The sequence below is a fragment of the Kryptolebias marmoratus genome, linkage group LG14, assembly GCF_001649575.2.
Source record: "Kryptolebias marmoratus isolate JLee-2015 linkage group LG14, ASM164957v2, whole genome shotgun sequence".
Classification (NCBI taxonomy): Eukaryota; Metazoa; Chordata; class Actinopteri; order Cyprinodontiformes; family Rivulidae; genus Kryptolebias; species Kryptolebias marmoratus.
In genome coordinates this window covers 6,404,967-6,423,517 of record NC_051443.1, presented here as the reverse complement: position 1 = coordinate 6,423,517, position 18,551 = coordinate 6,404,967, and the positions used below count along the sequence as shown (strand labels likewise).

Here is an 18,551-nt window from a genome sequence, read left to right as displayed (position 1 = left end):
AACAATTATATGTGATATGGCAAACTCTTTGGGAAAAAAAGGACATTAGAACCTGCTCACCATAGATAACATCCTGCCTTTTGACAACTTGTTTGTCCTGCTTCTTGCAGAACTTGTGCTCAACTGTCAGACTCCATGACTCAGACTCGTAATCTGCAGAGTCAGCAGAGATGTCGCTGTGACTGTAGATATTTGAGTCCACACAGTCTGTGGAGACAACAGGGTACAAAATGTGTTTTTAATGAAAGCAATCGATCATCACTGTTCACAATATCTTCAGGAGAAGGCTGTTGCTGGTTTAAATTTAATGCCTTTTCTCTGAGGCTAATTAAAGAAAGAAACGTTAGTCTCAACATCAGAAAAGAGACATTTTATAATTAAGGAATTTATTTATTTTTTTACAAATATGAATAACAGCTTGTTGAAAGTCTGTTTTATTTGTGCTACAAACAGCCAACGACCTTGTTCAGACGTGCACTATAATCCATCCTGGGTGATTTGACTGCAAGTGGTCTGCTCTGATCGGAAGCGTTCACACCTGGCAGTTAAATTTGTACACCAAATGGTTTTGAGATCAGCTGACCTAATTCAAGATGGTCAGTCACAGTTAACTGTCATTACAAAACACAAAAACGACTATAACTCAGTCAGTTGTACAGATATTGAGCTAAAATGTGACGTGGTTGTAGCACAATACATACTCTGAACGTGACATCTCACAAGATTTCATAAGATTTTGCATAACCTTTGTTTCAGGGTTTGACCAAAACTGCTACAACTCTGTCATTTCGCAACACAAGATGTTCTTAGTCTGAAACTTTAGCATGAAAAGTGGTGGCCGATTTGCATTCCTGCAAGTAATGCTGGGCCTGTAATTACATTTGTACCAGCTCAAATTTCAATCCAGTAATTTCACTGCCATGTGGCTTATTTTATTATTTACTCCTAAATACTCAGCATATCAATATCATTTTCAACTTCAAATTGTAAAAGTTAAGGAAAAACTAGATTTAAAACAAACTATTTCTAGATCACCAGTGTATGTTCCTTAATTTTTCTTATAAAAACCCCCAAACTAAACTTTCTACCAAGATATCAGTCTAAAATGCATTTATGAATGTTTTCTTCCAGCAGGACAAACAGTCTTTGGATGGATTTGTTAAATCCACAAAAAATAACAAGGCTTATTATTCTCATACCATCTCCAAAGAATGACTCATTAGAGACAGAGGACACTGGAGTTGGCAGGAACTCCTCTGATTGGCTGTTCAGTTTCAGGACATCAGATTCTGTCTCTGAGCTCTCACTGAGCAGACTGTAGCAGAGAGGAAAACACAGGCATCCATTATTACCAGTCTCATCACATTTTCTTAGCTAATAATGTGCGAGTGCTCTGTGACCTGTCGCTCGTGGGGAGACTTCCAGAGAGAGAACACGATGGCGTCACAGTTTCCTTCCTCTCCTTCGGGATCATGACAGGCTGAGAAGAAGAAATATGGATCACAGACTGAGGAGGACTGTCTCTTACTGTGAAGTCTGAGGGTTAGAAAAGACAAAGTTCATTATTATTAACATTATCATGCACAGTCATAATTAAACCAAATATAAAGAAAAGACCCAGAAAACTCTTGGTATAAACCAGGGGTGCCACAGGGGGGGTGGGGGAGAGAGAGGGGGACCTAGAGAAGTCTATAAATTTGCTGGCCCCTGCCACTGGCTCCCCTTGGCCAGTCTTATCTCTCTGAGCTTTTGTTCGGTGTGCATTTTTAATTACCCCAAGCTACATAAAAAAATACTAGTCCAATTCTGATAATGTTGGGCAGTTGTCTAAATTGTAAATAAAAATAAAAAACAATGATTTGCAAATCTCTTAAACATTTTATTCAAAGTGGAACATAGTAAGCATGTCAAATGTTTAAATGGAGAAATTGTACTCTTTTTTTTTTGTTTTGTTTTTTTGGTGGAAAAAAATAGGGTAACTTTTAATTTGATGGCAGCAACACAATTTTAAAAAGTTGGAACAGAATCATGTTTCCCACTGAAGGTTACGACCATCCAGTACTGACTTTCAGTCTTGTCCTTTAAGCTCGGAGATTTCTTTAAATTCTTGAAATCTTTTGATAATATCATGAACTGTAGATGATGACATAGTCAAAATCTTTCCGGTTTTCCATTGAGGAACATTATTCTGAAATTATTTCACTATTTTTTGATGTAGTTTTTTGCAGACTGGAAAACCTCTGCCCATCTTTACCTTTAAGAGATTCAGCTCCTCTAAAATGCTCTTTTTAAACCCAGTCCTCTTACTTACTTGTTGCCAATTAACATGATTAGTTGCAAAATGCTCCTCCAGCTGTTTATTATTTCTACCACTTACTTTTACGGCTTTTTGTTGCCTCCATACCAAAATTTTTGTGATGTATTGCTGCCATCACATTCAACGTTATCTTATCTTTTCTTAAAAAATTTACAATTTATTAGTTTAAACATTTAATATGTTTGCTATGAACCACTGTGAATAATATAATTGTTTATGTGAACTACAAATCATTGCATTCTGTTTTTATTCACATTTTACACAATGTCAAATATATTTTAAATTGGGGTTGTAATGAAAAAAAAAAAACTATAAAACTTAAAAGCTAGGCTCTCTGCATAAAGGCAACAGTTCTAAGTTGACCAGAATAAACTATTATGGTGCAGAAGGCCAATGTCCTCAATCAGGATGCAGGATCTCAGGAAGGCATATGCATATTATTTTTAAAGAAAGAAGAAGACAGATTTCAAAAAGTTGAGCTGAGACTGCGCTGTTCTCAGTAATATCAACAGCAAAAAAATAAAATAAACACTGTAGACCTACTGTATATCAGAAGGTGAGTCCTTAAGTCCGATACTGCAGTGTTTTTTTTAATTGTATACATAAGACTGCATTATATAATTCCTGAAATTCTGTTATGACTTTGGGCTTTAGTGGCCCCCATGTGGTCCCCCTTTGAAGCAGCCCTGATGTACACCAGTTAAAACTCAGTGATAGTTGACCTGAAACTCACTCTGTGGGAGGGATGCGGTCTTGTTTTTCACCATGGTCAAGGCATATTTATCCTGAGGTCTCTAAGTAATACAAAGGAGATTCTGATTAAAGCTCATAAACAACTGACAGACAGACGGGCTCCAAAAGAGATCAGGAGAATCGTTTATTTCAGGACAACAATCACCTTCATGCACGGGGGAACAGATTCCTTACAGCCCTTATGAACAATAACAGTACAGCCTGAAAGACAAAGACATCTTTTAAAAAGTCTGTTGAACAAACTGTTAGTTTAAAGTGAACTTTCACAGACCTGAGCAATACAGAAGGTCCTTTCCAGAAGCTGGTTTGTTACACACCACACACAGCGTGGGGCCTAAACAGGAGCCTGATGCAAACCGATGTCCATTTAGCTGTCTGTCCTTAGCTTCTCTGTCCTTCCCTTTCCCCTTCGAAAACCATGACAGAGACATAGGCGTCAACATAGAGGCCATACAGACAGACAAAGCGTGGCAAACAGCAGTCAAACTTCTGAAAAGGTTTCTTTAAAGTTTCTGTTTTCAGAGGTAAATCTTCCTCGTGGGGGGTAGAAAAAAAAAAAGCATGGACACAATCCCCGCCTTTTTCCAAAATGTAAGAAAGTCCGCCTTAACAGGAAATGGATCCTGGCTTAAACAACAGATGCAAGTTGGGGAGGGTTTCCAGCCTCTGTGCTGACTCAACCACGAGGCTTAATCATTAAAAGGAAAAAGGCTGGATACCGCGCTTGGTCTGACACTCCGACCTTGTTATTCCAAGAATCATTTCCTGCTTGTGTCTCACAGAAAGTAATAGACCAAGACTGGAGCCGTGAGTCTTAACTCCCCTACAGTGCTTTATTATTCAAAGCAGTAAAATGAGTCAGGTTTATCTATATGGCACCTTTCACAGATAAAAACCACAAAGTGCTTCACAACAAAAAACAACTGCTGAATGAATAACAAACACTCAGTGTGGTAGTGTCTAAAAGTCATTTCCAATTTATACTCCAAGCCCTAACAGATTGTGAGTGGTTCTGCATCTAGAATATTTTGTTTATTAGACTTTTCTAATGATCTGTGCTTTTCTGTTACATGTTTGTTCTGGTAGTTTTTAGGTTTTTGTATTTCCCATGGCTGTAGTTTCTACTCAGCTTTCTGTTTGTCCCCAGTTGATTCACCAATCAGTTCTTCCCATATAAATTGTCCTCAGTTTCTCAGTCATTAGTCAGTTCCTCACTGTAGTTGTCACTCCACCGTTTTGTTTCCTCTGCCTTCTTTCCTGTCTTAATTTTCTTTTTAGTTCAACATACTGTGAATTCTACCTGCCTGCATGCCTGCATACTGTGTAATTGTCCACCATCTTGGATCATTATACCAAAAAATTGACATCAGTGGTGTAATCCATTATTTGATTTGAAGTAATAATCTTCAAACTTCTTTTATTAATTGTATTGCCGACATTAAGCAGTGGCTTCACCATAACTTTCTGTTTTTAAATGAAGATTAGACTGAGTGCATCTTTTTCTGTGATGTTGCTTCATGTCTGACATCCAAGTTCAGACCCACAGTTAAAAATGTGGGGCTGACTTTTGACAGGGATTTGAAGTTAAACAAATAGCTTCTATAGTCAAGGCTTGCTTTTATCAGTTACGTCCTTTAAACAAGGTTAAACCTTTTTTAAATCGTCTTGACCTGGAAAAGGCCATTCATGTTTTTATCACCTCAAGGCTTGACTACTGCAATGATTTGTATGTTGGAATCTCTCAGTCCTCCATCAGACACCTTCAGCTTGTACAAAATGCTGCAGCCCGACTCTTAACCAACACTTCCAGACATGAGCAAATCATCCCCGTTTTGTTTTCTCTCCAGTGGCTTCCAGTCCATTTTAGAATTGATTTTACACTTCTACTGATCACTTTTAAGGCTCTTAACAGTCTTTACCCACCTTATTTGGCTGATCTAGTAACTTTTTGTGAGTATGAGAGGACCTTAAGATCAACTAATATATCCTTACTGTTTGTCCATAGGTCTAAATACAAACGTTGGCTGGCAGGCTTTTAATACCTAGTGGCACACTGGCATTTTAGTATTGTTTTTATTGATTGTTTTTAACTTTTGTATTGTGAAGCACTTTGTGCACCATTTGGCTGTTGTAAAGGGCTCTACAAAAAATGTTGATTGATTTGTATTTTAAAATTTCTTGTGCCATGAGATCTGAGGCTGAACTGTTGAGTGTTTAGGTCTAACTGCACTAATGGTTTCAGCAGCATGGGATGATGTAGGTGAATCTTGACCACATCTACCCTTCCTGCTTCCTTGTTCAGCAGTCCGGATCATGATGAGAACAAGTGCTTCTTGCTTTGAGTTCAAAAGGTTAATGTAGGATGGCACAACATTTATTTATTAACTCTTGCAGCCACATGATAAGAGCATTGCATTAACTGGCATGGAGCGCTTCAAGCTCTGTGTGGATATGTTGAAGCCATAGCCAAGAAACAAAGCCAATATGGCCAATCCTGCTTCAAAAATCTCCACAACCAAGGGTTGCATGTGGGTTCCATGTCATGTTCTACATTGATGATAAACCACCATGACCTTGCTACAGAAGTTTTGTGCATGCTGAAGTGTCAGCATGGACCTATCACTCGTAACGAGAAGCCCAATGCGTTTTTAATAGGCCACTGAAGACCTCATCAAGACTGTGCAAAGACCATCCAAATTCTAGCTTTTTTTTGTCCTAGTGAGGTCATCCACTGTGAAGGGGGCATATTATTCTGGGCAAAAAGAAGTAAAAAAAAGGAATCAAATTGGCTCCAAATTGTACCCCACATTCAACACATGTGATCACCTGCATTAAGATGATGTTGATAAAGTCCAACAAAACTGGTAGACTCTTCAGAGTCTGCAGCACATTATAATGTCACTATTTTTCAGTGCAATTCAACAAAACAATTCCTGAAACTTGCTCAGCTTCTGCTTTTTTCTTTTTAAAGTCTTTGAAAGAAGTGGTAGTTTAGAAATGAGCTTGTAGATTTTTGGCTAGTATTAATCCAAACTGGGTGTCCTTAGGTTCTGGTTTAAGAACAGGGTGATTAAAACTTTGAGAAGAGATCCAGCCTAAAGAGACAGATTTATGCTATCTAGGTAGAGAGACTGAAATATATATATTTCTCAGTTTAACATAATGTGTAAAGCAGATGTAAATCTGTTTTTGATGAGTAAAAACACGTTGATAGAATATTTTAATCTAAATTGAGATTTTTGTAGTTTGGTTTTACCTTGCTCTTGTTGCGGGTACTGGACATCCTGCCCTTGAGAAAACTGAAGGTCCGAATGACTTTGTACTTCTCTGACTCTGACTTAGTTGGAATGCTGCTCTTTTCCAACTCTTCCTCTTCAATTCTGTAAAAAATAAGTTACACAACTCAATCCCATTTAGTTTATTGGACCTAAACAAGATGATTCCTAGCAGAAAGACACACAACTTTCAAAGATTTTTGTTCCTTCTTGTGTCAGGTCAACGAGACAACAAAACAAAGCATTAAAAAATTTTGTGAAGGTGCTGGAGGTGAGTCCAAATGAGCATTTAACTTCCTAATTGCACAGACAGGGGTTAGTTAAAAAATGTGAAGATGCACGGTGTTTCTGTTGAAAAACATTAGGGCAAAAAAATGAATTTCAATTCACAAAAATCTTATGTTAGTGTAGCAGAAAACATGGCATTCCTTCTCTTCAGTGCTGAGCTGTGAAAAGAATTTAGTTGATGCGGAACTGTTAATTACTAGAAACATGCAACATTTTACAGACGTGAAACATATTTCACAGTTCACTGGTTTGTTGTTAGGTGATAAACATGGGTTAGTTTCTCTGTGCTGGGCGGTTGCAGAAGACATACTCTTTGAGAAACTCAGACAGTGTGAGATGTTGGAGGGACTCTGCCAGCTCCATGCTACTCTCATCGTCAGCAGACTGGGCGCGTTTACGGAACCTGACCTCCCTGGAAAACACAGTGCATACATATCGACAGACACTGACGTATGAGTGGCCTCAAAGATCAGGGAGAATATACCCAACTGTAAACAAGTTGAAAGTCTGCTTATCAAATAAAACACATCTAAACAAAACTAGAGAGCTCAGATCTGTAAAATGGCATTAAAAACAGTCATGGAAGCTAAACTCTTGTCTTTTAGAGTCTGTTTGGCATCTTCCTGTTGGACACAAAAGGGTCATTTTGATAGAAGTATAAAAACCTAAACACTGAACTGGAAAAAACAATATTTTTCAGGTTCTTATGTTGCATTACTTTTCAGTACTTTTTTGTATTTTTAAATGAAAATGTGTGGCCTAAAGGCTAACTTTTGCATTCTGTAGATAGCAGTGTTTTTACAGAAGAAAAGAAAGAAAAAGGAGTTCCCCAAGGCTCATTTTTAGGTCCTGTTTCATTCTCCATTTTTATGAATGGCAATGGGATGAATTAGACTACAGCTGAAGTGCACCTTTATTCAGATGACACCATACGTTGCTCAGTTGGCTCTAATTTGAGCCAGGCTGTTGAGAAGTTTGAAACTGCCTTTCAGGAGCTGTAGGAAACAGCTGTGCAGCTTAAAGTTTGTAATGTAAGTAAAACTAATATGTTGTTTTCCTGAAGTCTCTCCCAGAACCCAGATAACACTGGCATTTCTACCCTTGGAGAAGACCTTATAGAAAGAGTATCATCCTACAAATATTCAGGTATTTGGCTGGATGATTATCTTTCCTTTAAAGTGGATATTGAGTATTTAGTAAAAAATGCTAAAGGTCAGATTGTATTTTGAATGTATTTTGATATTAACTGTAATTGTTATTTTGTATATTTGTATCTTTCTAAGCCAACTTGACCAAATCTCCCTTGAAAAATAAAGGTTAAAACATAAATGTATATATATATATATATATCAAACATTTTGTTAAAGATATTTGTGAGAAAATAATCAGACCTCAGCTTTGGTTAAAACGATTACAGAAGCCAAGAGAGGACATGCATAGAATTTTATTAATGACTGCCATTGAAAGACTATGTGTTTGTGTTTCGGCAAAATATCACATGAACCAATGGAGGCAGCTTTGGATCAGTGGTTAGAGCAGTCATCCTCCAAAGAGAGTTACTTTATTAACGTTTGATTCCTGGCAGCAGTCACAAGTCAAAGTGTCCCTGGGCAAGACACTGAACCCCTCATTGCCTCTGATGTGCCCCATCGATGTATGAATGGAGCTAAAACCACTGATTAGTCTACATAGAAAGATTTATTCAAATTTACTTTGTAGAGTTTAAGTAGAGTGCTGTATAAATGTTTGTAGATGGGTAAATGAAAGTAGATTGTGATGAAAAATGCTTTGTAGCCTGGTTGGCTATAAAGGCATTATATAAGTACAGCCCATTTACTATTTAACCACTGAACAAATTTTAATGAAACTCTCAGAAAGTAACCATTGGATGCACATCCACAACTGATTAGCTTTTGGAGTCAATCTAATTCAAGATGGCAGCCACAGCTCATCAACCTTAGCAAAATGGCTATAACTCAAGATATCGCGCTAAAATTTTGAATGGTAGTATCTGAAAGTGATCCTCAACACCTACTCTGAGCGCTAACTCATCTTGTGAACTCATGACATTGCACATAACATCATTTACAAGGTTTGACAATGACCACTTTTGGTTTTGAATAAAATTTTAGATCTGTTAGAGCTCAGAGTTTATGCCATAAACACCTTGCAGCTACTACCATGCCAAATTTTAGCTCAATATCCATAAAGTGGACTGAGTTATAGCAATTGGGAAGGTTGGATAAGGTCGATTAGCTGTGGTGGTCATCTTGAATTGGGTTGGCTCCAAATGGTAATGAACCTGTCCAGGGTGTCCCCCGCCTCTCGCACAGTGACTGCTGGGGATAGGCACCAGCTTCCCGCGACCCGGAATGGAGAAGCGGGTAAAGAAAATGGATGGATGGATGGATGGTAATGAGTTGTAGATCTACATCTATTGATTCATCTCTGAGAATTTAACCAAAATATGTCCTGTGGTTTTATGAAATATTCTGCTAACAGACAGACAAATTAACATGCACACACAGATAGAAACACAAGCAAAAACATCATCGCCCATCACTCCTTTGGCGGTGGGCAATATTAAAAGTAACAGATGTAAATCATAAATACCTTTTCTCATGAGACTGATCTGACATGCTGGAGGCTCTCTGCTCTGTGGACATAAAAAATAAGTTGTTAAAGTGTAATGGATCAAAAAAATAAAGAAAAACAAGGAATAAAATGATAAAATCTACACATTGATTTCAAACTATTTTAAAATTAAAATTAACAATGAAAAGCCTGACTGATTTTTTTTTTCCTGTTTTTTCTTTTTACAGATAAAATCTTTCTGCTGTCTGATGTCTGAACGATGTGAACTTTATCAGAACAAGAAAATCCATGAAAGCAGCAACATCCACAGATTACAAAGCTCTTTAACTTGTTGCACAAGGCTGAATTTTTATTTCTTGATTTCTTCTCAAACTCCAGTTTTCAGACAACAAACTAAAACCCAAAGACAATACTGAGGTGTATTTCAAACTACACCTTTTTATTCTCTGTGTATTTTTTTTATTTTGTAATTTCTTATGAGTGCTTTCTTTTGTTCAGAGTTTCAGTCCATACTGTCATTTACAAGTATAACAATTAAGCAAAACATGGCTTTGTTTTATAAGTTTTCACATTTTTAAAACTTCCCTGTGAAAGTTAAAAGATAATGTTTTGCCTGTGTCTGTTAGCGTGTGTTTATTTGTACTCTTTTGTTAAAGAAAGAAAAAGCCGCAAACGTCACTGAAACATCAAGCTAGCAAATGTAATAAAATGAAAAAAAGTTACTGAAAATCACCAAATGATAAATCAGACAATGCTTTTGAATTTTGTTTTACTAAAATTGTTTTAAAAAACTAACTAATGAAACTGGTTTTGACAAAAAAGATGGTATCCTTAACTTATTATTTTGTTACACCACTGTTTTGAGACAATCACTGCAGTCCAGTGATTTCTGTAACTCTCTCTGAGACTTCTGCTCCTCTCCACAGGTATTTTGTTCCACTCCTCATAGACAAACTGCTCCATCTGTCTCAGATTTGAAGGGTTCCTTCTTCAGACTGCATGTTCTTGGTGTTTTTAGCTGACTGTTTTGGCTCATGATCCTGTCAGAGGACCCATGAGCTGAGACTGAGACCAAGCTTTCTGACACTGGGCAGCACATTTGGCTCCAGAATGCTTTAATAGTCTTGAGATTCAATTGTACCCTGAAGAGCTTCAAGACCCCCTGTGTCAGATGCAGCAGAGCAGCCCCAGAACAGAACCGAGGCTCCTCCATATTTCACTGCAGGTTCAGGGTTCATTTGTTGGTCTGTTAGCATACAGCTGATAGGACTTATTATGTTATGTCTCATCTGTTTACAGGACATTCTCCCAGAAGCTTTGTGGCTTGTCAATATGGATTTTGGCAAATTTCAATCTCACTTTTTTATGATTTGGTGTCCTACTCAGTTGTCTTCCATTAAGTCCACTTTGACTGAAACAGTGACTGATGGTATGATCACCAAAGCCTGGTGACCCGCCAGGCTTATAATACGCTGGAGGAAACCCTGCACCTTAGTTTAACATCTTCATGTGGGCAAATTCTTTTCAGCCTTTTTTAGGGTTACCATCATTTTGTCAAGGCCAGTTTTATTAATCTACAACTGATTGACTTTTGGAGTCAACCTTATTCAAGATTGATGCCACAGCTAGTTATCTTAGCAAACACAAAAATGGCTACAACTCAGTCAATTTTGCAGATACGGACCTAAAATTTGTTGTGGTAGTAGCTGAAAGTCATCAATAACACACTACAATTTCTAACTGATTGTCTAATATATTTCTTTAAAACTTATGCATGCAACACGGGGAAAATGTTACTTTCATTTTTTAATTGAATGTTTGGCGACTTGATGACTTTTAGCCTGAGTTGTATCTCCTTGAAAGACAAAAGTAAAAAACTGCCTTTTTAACTTTCAATGTTTTCATTGGTTTACTACCTAGTTGCTAACTTTGTGTGTTTGCTTGTGTCTGGAAATAAAACTGACAAAGAGACAAGTAGACCAAAAGATCAAAGTTTTAGGCCAAAATAAAAAAAGAGAAAAAGCTGAAATGTGATGAAAGCAACATTATATTGTTGTGCATGATACGGTCTGCGATAGTTTGTACATTCAGCAGAGGTATGAGATAGGAACTGTTAAATCTGGTTTTTATAAACTTTTATTTGTTTATGCCTATACACACACATTCACACAGACAAACGCACACACACAGAAAATGACTGCAGAGATTCAGTACTTACTACCAGGGTGCAGCAGAGACAGAGACAAGGTGGATTTAGACAAAGAGAGGGCCTGAAGGAGAGATCGGCTGTGGCTGACACTGTGGAGAACGCCATCTACAGGGCACAGTGGACAGAGCGCTGCTAACACATCAACTACAGAAGGTGTAAACTATCAGTCAAATCCAGGCCCAAAGCTGCTAAATGGAGCCTAAGTAGTCTTTTTGTGCAGTTCTGTTACTGTCATTAAAAAGAGAGAGAGAGAAAAGATAAACTAAAGCCAGAAGTGAATAATTTTAAACGTTTTGATAAAAATACTTGTTTGGTCTTATATAAAAAAGTACTTCAGTGTTTATCCATCTAATATAGAGCTGGAGCACAAAAAACAGCTGGTCTGACTCTGTTCAAAGCTAACCAGTCATTTACTTTATTAACATTTATTTTTTTAAGTTATGCTACAAAGTTTATATCAATGCAAGAAAATGAGTCAGACTATTTCTTGGTTAAGTTTGGAAAACACACTGTGAATCCAAGCATAAAACTTTATGGTCAAGACATAACATTCTGTACCAATTTGTAAACTGCTGTTTGGCTTCAAACTATATTTATTTAGATAAAAAAACCTCACTGACAAAAAACATTTAGCACCCAGACAAAGTGGCGGAAATGAAGGGATACTGCACGTGTTGAGATGTCATGTCAAATGGATAAGAGAGTTAGCGGTATGAACACACTATGTTCCCAGGTCAGTTGGAAAAAGTCCAAAACCTGCGTCCAAAAATTTAAAAACATAAGTTGTTTGTTTTTATTTAAAAAAAACACAGAAATGGTGTTCAGGTTGTGGCCTACTTCACTTGCTCTCTCTCCTATTAAATAGTAAATTGACTGAACTTTCTACCCAACCAAGACACTCAAAGCATTTATAACACAATCTGTGTCAATTTTTACCCATCTACACACATCTGCACTTTACTAGAACTATGCAAATCATTCTAGAGACTAATTAGTGCTTTAGATCACATTCATACACCCATGGGGTACATTAGAGGCAATGGGGGGTTCAGTATCTTGCCCAGGGACACTTCAACATGTGGCATACTGATGGAATTGAACCTCCAACTGACTCAACTTAGAGAACAACTGCTCTAACCACTGAGCCATAGCTCAGGTAAATGCTATTAAGTCCTTCTCTGCTGTTCTGCTCTTGTATGATGACAGTAGGCTGTTCATTTCACATGCTCAAATGCTAACTCTTGTAGCTTGTTGTAAATGTTCGTTTAAAAATAGTGTTACCTTAAAAACAGAAATGTGTGTCACTGACTGAATAAAATGTACAACCAATGATGTAATTTTTTTAAGAAGTATGAAAGTTTAATAGAATTCCACCCTCAGCTAGTGTACACAACTGAATGACAGCCTGGAGCAGCAGGTCTGGTCATGGACAGGGGGGATTAAAAAATGATGCTTCGTCTTCATTTGTAGGAATTTAAACGGTAGGAATGATATGACAGAAAAACATAGTGGTTTTGACACTGTGACCTTTTAACACTTTGGTAGACCTCAAAAACGGTAACTGGCCCATGCCCAATCTTGACCTGTGTGAGCTAATGCACTTACCCATTGGTCCTAACATCAGGCCATTGTAACAACTGTACGCCCCACGTGTCAGGCAGCTGCACGATCCAACCACCCAGCCTCATCCAAACCTCAGTCTGACCCCTATCAGATTCCATCAAGTCCTGGTAATGCTGTCTGATGAGTCTATGATCCATCTTCTGTATTTTCTGACCTTCCCTCACTGTTTGACTGACTGTCAGATGCTCCAGCAACTACCTGATCCCACTCATAATGTCACAACTTATGTCCTCTGGTGTCTGTTCTAGACATAAAGCTCCTTGTAGATTAAATCATTTATAAACCCATTACTGGTCTGAATGTGGACCAGGTTACATCCCAATTCCTTCTGGGTGCTGAACTGTTTTTTGTCAGTGAGTCTGACACATAGCTGAGGCTATGTGCAGATAAAATCTAGCTTAGAAAAGCAGAGCTTGAGAGGAAATTCCATTAGTGAGAGAAAAATACAGTGAAATGAGAAAGAAATCTTGTTAGTTATGTGTTAGACTGAAATGTTGTCGATGTCACAAGGTGTGAGTTTGACCGACCGTGGCTGATTTCTGATGTGTTGTTGTCCCGAGGATGACGGGAGGGAAGGAAGCTGATCTTTGGATATGAGTAGGAATAGGAGCGCAACCGAACCCCCTCCTCGCTCAGTTCCTACACAATAAAAAAATACATTTATTCAACGTAAAAACGTAAGATCAAGTTAAACACAATTCCATCAGTATTTTACTTTTGATACAGGTTCACATGTTGAGGCAGACTGGCTGCGAGTGCAGGTGAGATCAGGAGCTGTTTCCCTTCTGACTTCACTTTTCCCAACATCTGACAGGAGCGGGGAAAGTGGAGACTGTGGCTCCGCTCTCTCGTCCTCACTGTCTACTTCCAGAGCCACCAGACTGGGATTGAAAACAGAAATCACCAATCAGATGTGCACACAGGCATGTGGACCACCCTGCATAAACTCTTCTTTAAAATGTCCTACCTGAGGTCGCAGGTTTCTATTATCGGGCTGTCTCTCTGATAGTTCTGCTCAGCAAGGGAAGTATGGTTTTGTCTTGTGTGATCACCAGATGAGAGGGAGAGGGAGCAAGGTACTGAGTCTCCTAAACAGGGTGGAGGGGTGTCAGTTGCAAGAAAAAGATCCTCCGTGTCCCATAAGGTCCCATCAGTCCCTGTGCTGTCTCTCGTTGCACCACCAACCCTGAACTTAACATCATCAGCCTGAAAAAAGGATTAAAAGGTATAAAGAAAGCAGCAACATGTTCAGTAAAGTAGCAAAACAAGAATTGACAATAAATTTACAGAAAGAGGACGATGTTTGACCTACCTGAGTCAGCTGTTCACTGCTGTTCATCAGGAACATCAAACCATCGGTTTCATGCTGATCGAACTGGTTTGGAACTTCATCAGTCTTCATGAGATGCTCATTTACTGAAAAACAAGAAGAGCAAATTTCCAGGACATCTGCAATATAGTTATCGCTTGACACAGAGAGGTGAATGGTGGGTCATAATGTGTCTGTGTGCACATTTATGAGTTTGTCTGTCATGTTAAGAGGCTATTACATAAACCAGTGGATGGATCTCTCAAACAGTTATCCCTAGAATTACATAAACAACAAATTAACTTTTAAATTCAGTTCGATTCAACCTTAGAGCCGGACTGATTCAAGATGGTCGTCACATCTTACGGATCTTAGACAACACAAACATGCCTATAGCTCAGCCAGTTTTCAGGGTACTGAGCTAAAATGTGGTGTGAAAGTAGCAATGACTCTTTCCCAACCTAGGCACAAAGCACTGCACATTCTGCAGCATCTTTACTTTTAACTTTGATAATAATTACTGGGAGTCAACCTTGTCTGTTAGCAAAAATATAACATGATACTCAAGACAGATTTCAATGAAACTCTTACACACAAAAAAATATCGGATACATCTACTTCTGATTAATTTTTAGAGTCAACCCAATTCAAAATGGGCAAAACAGTTAATGAACTTTAGCCAACACAAAAAGGTTATAACTTTGTCAAATTTACAGAAATTAAACTAAACTTTGGTGTGGTAGCAGCTGAGAGTCATTCTCAACACAAAATGTGCACAAACGGTGCATTTTATTTTCAAGGCTTGACTAAAATGACTACAACTCCAGTCATTTCACTGGATTAGCTACTTCGCATTCTTGTTTTTCTATGGCTGAATAATTAGCCGTCATAGATCTTGATGGGAAGCCAGTTTATCAAATACATTCGGACAACAGATTTGATCAAGGCGAACCTTCCAGTGATGTGTCAAACGCAGACAACTGATTATCAAACATGTCGGAACATCAGCTATTTACTTTATTCTCTGCTGCTTCTTTCCGGTAATTCGGGATTTTAGTTTCACAGCAGTGCATTTATCTTTCTGAGCTCAAATGTCAAGGCTTAAGGAGAAGAAAGGAAATTGTCATGAGCTGCTGCATTCCTACTCCTGTTTGACCTTTAAAGGATTGCTTTCATACAAACCTGTACAAATCATCCTCAGCGGCAGCCTGTCTGTTGTTGTGAAAGAGAAAAAGGTGGATTATTGGCTCGCACTGAGTCATACCGTTTAGTTGTATCTGCTCAACGTTTATGTGCAACTGCTCTTTGTAATATGACGTGCACAGTTTGGTTATAAATCCTAAAAATCCCATGATTGACTTGTCTCATTAGGATGCTAAAACTAGTGGTAAATATTATTCTGCCTCACTGAAAGCTTGTTATTCATAGCATTTCTTTTTTTTTCATTTAATGTAACATTAAGGGCCTAGTATTCCTTTAAGGAATGTGTATTACCTATCATGCCAGAGTTTTAGCTTAAGATCATCTTATGCTAAGAATAGATGGTGTTTTAGCAGAATAGGTCAAACTTTGAAAGTGACTTCAATGCAGTTTCATGGATGTCATGCTAAGGGTGTGTTCTGAATGGGTCTCAGCTACTACCAAACCAAATTTTAGCCTAACATTTGTAAAATAGACTGAATTAGAGCCATGTTTGTGTTGTCTCAGGTCAGTTGGTTGTGGTGGCCATCTAGAATTGGATTGGCTGCAAAAGTTAATCAACTTTAGAAGTACATCCAGGGGTGGAAATTAAAAAAATTGTCCACCAGCCATAGTGGCTACCAGCCACTATTTTTTGTTGTGACAAAAAGTAATTTTATATGATGATAATGATGGAGGTGGGTGGAAGCAGTTGTGGTGCCCTACAAGCTGAACAACACCTCTTTCTGGACAATGCATGGAAAAAACTAGGCTTTTCTTATTTTATTTTTTAAAAATTTAAAACCACTAAAAGATGCATATCTGTACATAAAAAAAAATCAGACAAGTAAAATTTATTCCTGTGGAGTGTTTTTGAAGTATTTTTTTGTGCTTTTGTAAGTTTTTGTATGTAAGTTGTAATGTTTTTCAGACACTTGCTGCTTTTAATGCATAGATCTATTTGTGCTACCCGCTTATATTTAACAGGTAGGATATTCTGATGAAGGAAGGGATTTTTGTGGTTTTAGAAAGGTTTTCGTCGTAGATATAAATTGTTCCAATGCTATGCTAAGCATAACTCCTAAGCTTCTACTTCAGTATCCGATGATATTTAACATTAACACGAACCGCTATAGTTTTCGGTTTGTAAACATGACGGTGGCAGTTTTTGACGGGTAGCACCGACTGTTAGACATCGCTGTTTAGCCGAGCTACGGTAGGAAAATCTGACGAGGAAGCACAGATCGTCAGAACACCGGCCGTAGGTGTGAACGCACATTGACAGACGTCATGACGTCATTGATTTAGTTAAAAAAAAAACGTTGTTTAATTAACCAAATATTTCAGCCGTCTGAAATAATCAGTTCCCCCTCTAAAACATGGGACAAAAATAATTTACCAAAAAGTCCTTAACTGTGTTTATTCCTCTCATCATGGACAACAAGTCCTGTGAATTTGGAGATATTTGTTCTTTTTTTGCAAAAGTTACCAGGGGGGAACCAAATATTTCAGCCGTCTGAAATAATCGGTTCCCCCTCTAAAACACAGGACAAAAATAATTTACCAACAACTCCTTAACTGTGTTTATTCCTCTGTATTATGATATTATTAGCACATTTTATTTTTAAAAGAGTTATGTTTTTTTGTTTTTTTTTTAATGAGCAATATTTGCTCCTCTAAACAATTCTGTTAATAGATAAGTCATTATTTACGGAGAGGCAGGGGGAACCGTATCTAATGGGGGAACGGGGCTCGACGTAACAACAGCAACTCGAGCACATTGCTGCCCCCTATATGTCAAGAGGACAAATAACACCTTTTCTGTTCAAATTGGCAACCCGCCACAGTGGCGTGTGTGTTGATCAAATTCACCCGCCACTTCAAATATTTACCAGCATTTGGCCGGTGGCGGGTGCCAATTTCCACCCCTGAGTACATCCAAAGATTATTTCTGAAGAAAGTCATAAAAAATATGTCCAGTGGTTTATGAGATATTTTGCTAACAGACAGATTTGACTCCAAATAGTTAATGGCACAAATTTAATGGAGATCTTGCACAATCTGTAAACGCTAAAAACATGTGTTGGGGAACAGTCTCAGCTAGAATTGTGCTCTGACGTGTCTTTATATACATATTCAAAATTCATCTTTTCGTCTGGTCTACCCTACATACAGCAACTTTCTGTTATCAAATTTACTGAAAAATTCAGATATACACTCCTGATCAAAATCTTAAGACCAGTCAAAAAATTGCAAGAATTTGCATTTTGCACTATTGGATCTTAAGAAGGTTCTAAGTAGAGCTTCACAATGTTAAAAGAAGAAATCAGCGTAAGAGACAAAAACTTTTGAGCGGGGAATTAATTAAAAACTGCATTTACACTCAAACATGATTTTTTTCAGCTGATCAAAAGTTTAAGACCATAGCTCAAAAACCCCCCCAAAACCCCCAAAACAGAAATCAAAGTGTCAAAAAAAAGGACTCACTAATGAGTAGCTCCACCATTCTTGTTGATGACTTCAAACAATCGTTTAGGCATGCTTGATGCCAGTGTTTCCAGGAGGCTAGTGGGAACGTTGCTCCAAGTGTTGAAGATGGCTTCACGAAGGGCATCCACTGTCTGGAATTGATGTCCATTTTTGTAAACTTCCCTTGCAATCCATCCCCAAATGTTCTCAATTGGGTTTAGATCCGGGGAACATGCAGGATGGTCCAAAAGAGTGATGTTATTCTCTTGGAAAAACTCCTTTGTCAGGCGGCCATTGTGAACTGCAGCATTGTCCTGTTGAAAAACCCAATCATTACCACACAGACGAGGGCCCTCAGTCATGAGAGATGCCCGCTGCAACATCTCCACATAGCCAGCTGCTGTTTGACGCCCCTGCACAACCTGAAGCTCCATTGTTCCATTGAAGGAAAACGCACCCCAAATCATGATGGAGCCCCCACCACTGTGCCGTGTAGAAAACATCTCAGGTGGGATCTCCTTGTCATGCCAGTAA

The 18,551-nt window shown here is 38.1% G+C and overlaps 1 protein-coding gene across 7 annotated transcripts in view; it reads right to left on the bottom strand.

Moving 5' to 3' along the window:
• The window catches only part of arhgef28a (Rho guanine nucleotide exchange factor (GEF) 28a), an 84,364-nt gene that overhangs the window by 31,001 nt on the left and 34,812 nt on the right, over positions 1 to 18,551 (bottom strand). For 3 of the 7 annotated variants that reach the window (XM_037979532.1, XM_037979533.1, XM_017427570.3), the window contains exons 10-23: positions 14,373 to 14,476; positions 14,028 to 14,266; positions 13,776 to 13,941; positions 13,588 to 13,699; positions 11,447 to 11,542; positions 9,247 to 9,289; positions 6,944 to 7,045; positions 6,327 to 6,450; positions 3,342 to 3,477; positions 3,216 to 3,271; positions 3,051 to 3,111; positions 1,401 to 1,536; positions 1,200 to 1,315; positions 61 to 207 (exon numbers count right to left, since the gene is read on the bottom strand). In XM_037979532.1, the coding sequence (XP_037835460.1) occupies positions 61 to 207; positions 1,200 to 1,315; positions 1,401 to 1,536; positions 3,051 to 3,111; positions 3,216 to 3,271; positions 3,342 to 3,477; positions 6,327 to 6,450; positions 6,944 to 7,045; positions 9,247 to 9,289; positions 11,447 to 11,542; positions 13,588 to 13,699; positions 13,776 to 13,941; positions 14,028 to 14,266; positions 14,373 to 14,476 (1,638 nt within the window). The remainder of the gene's footprint in view (positions 1 to 60; positions 208 to 1,199; positions 1,316 to 1,400; positions 1,537 to 3,050; positions 3,112 to 3,215; positions 3,272 to 3,341; positions 3,478 to 6,326; positions 6,451 to 6,943; positions 7,046 to 9,246; positions 9,290 to 11,446; positions 11,543 to 13,587; positions 13,700 to 13,775; positions 13,942 to 14,027; positions 14,267 to 14,372; positions 14,477 to 18,551) is intronic. The other 4 variants (XM_037979534.1, XM_037979536.1, XM_037979535.1 and 1 more) reach the window with 4 other exon arrangements.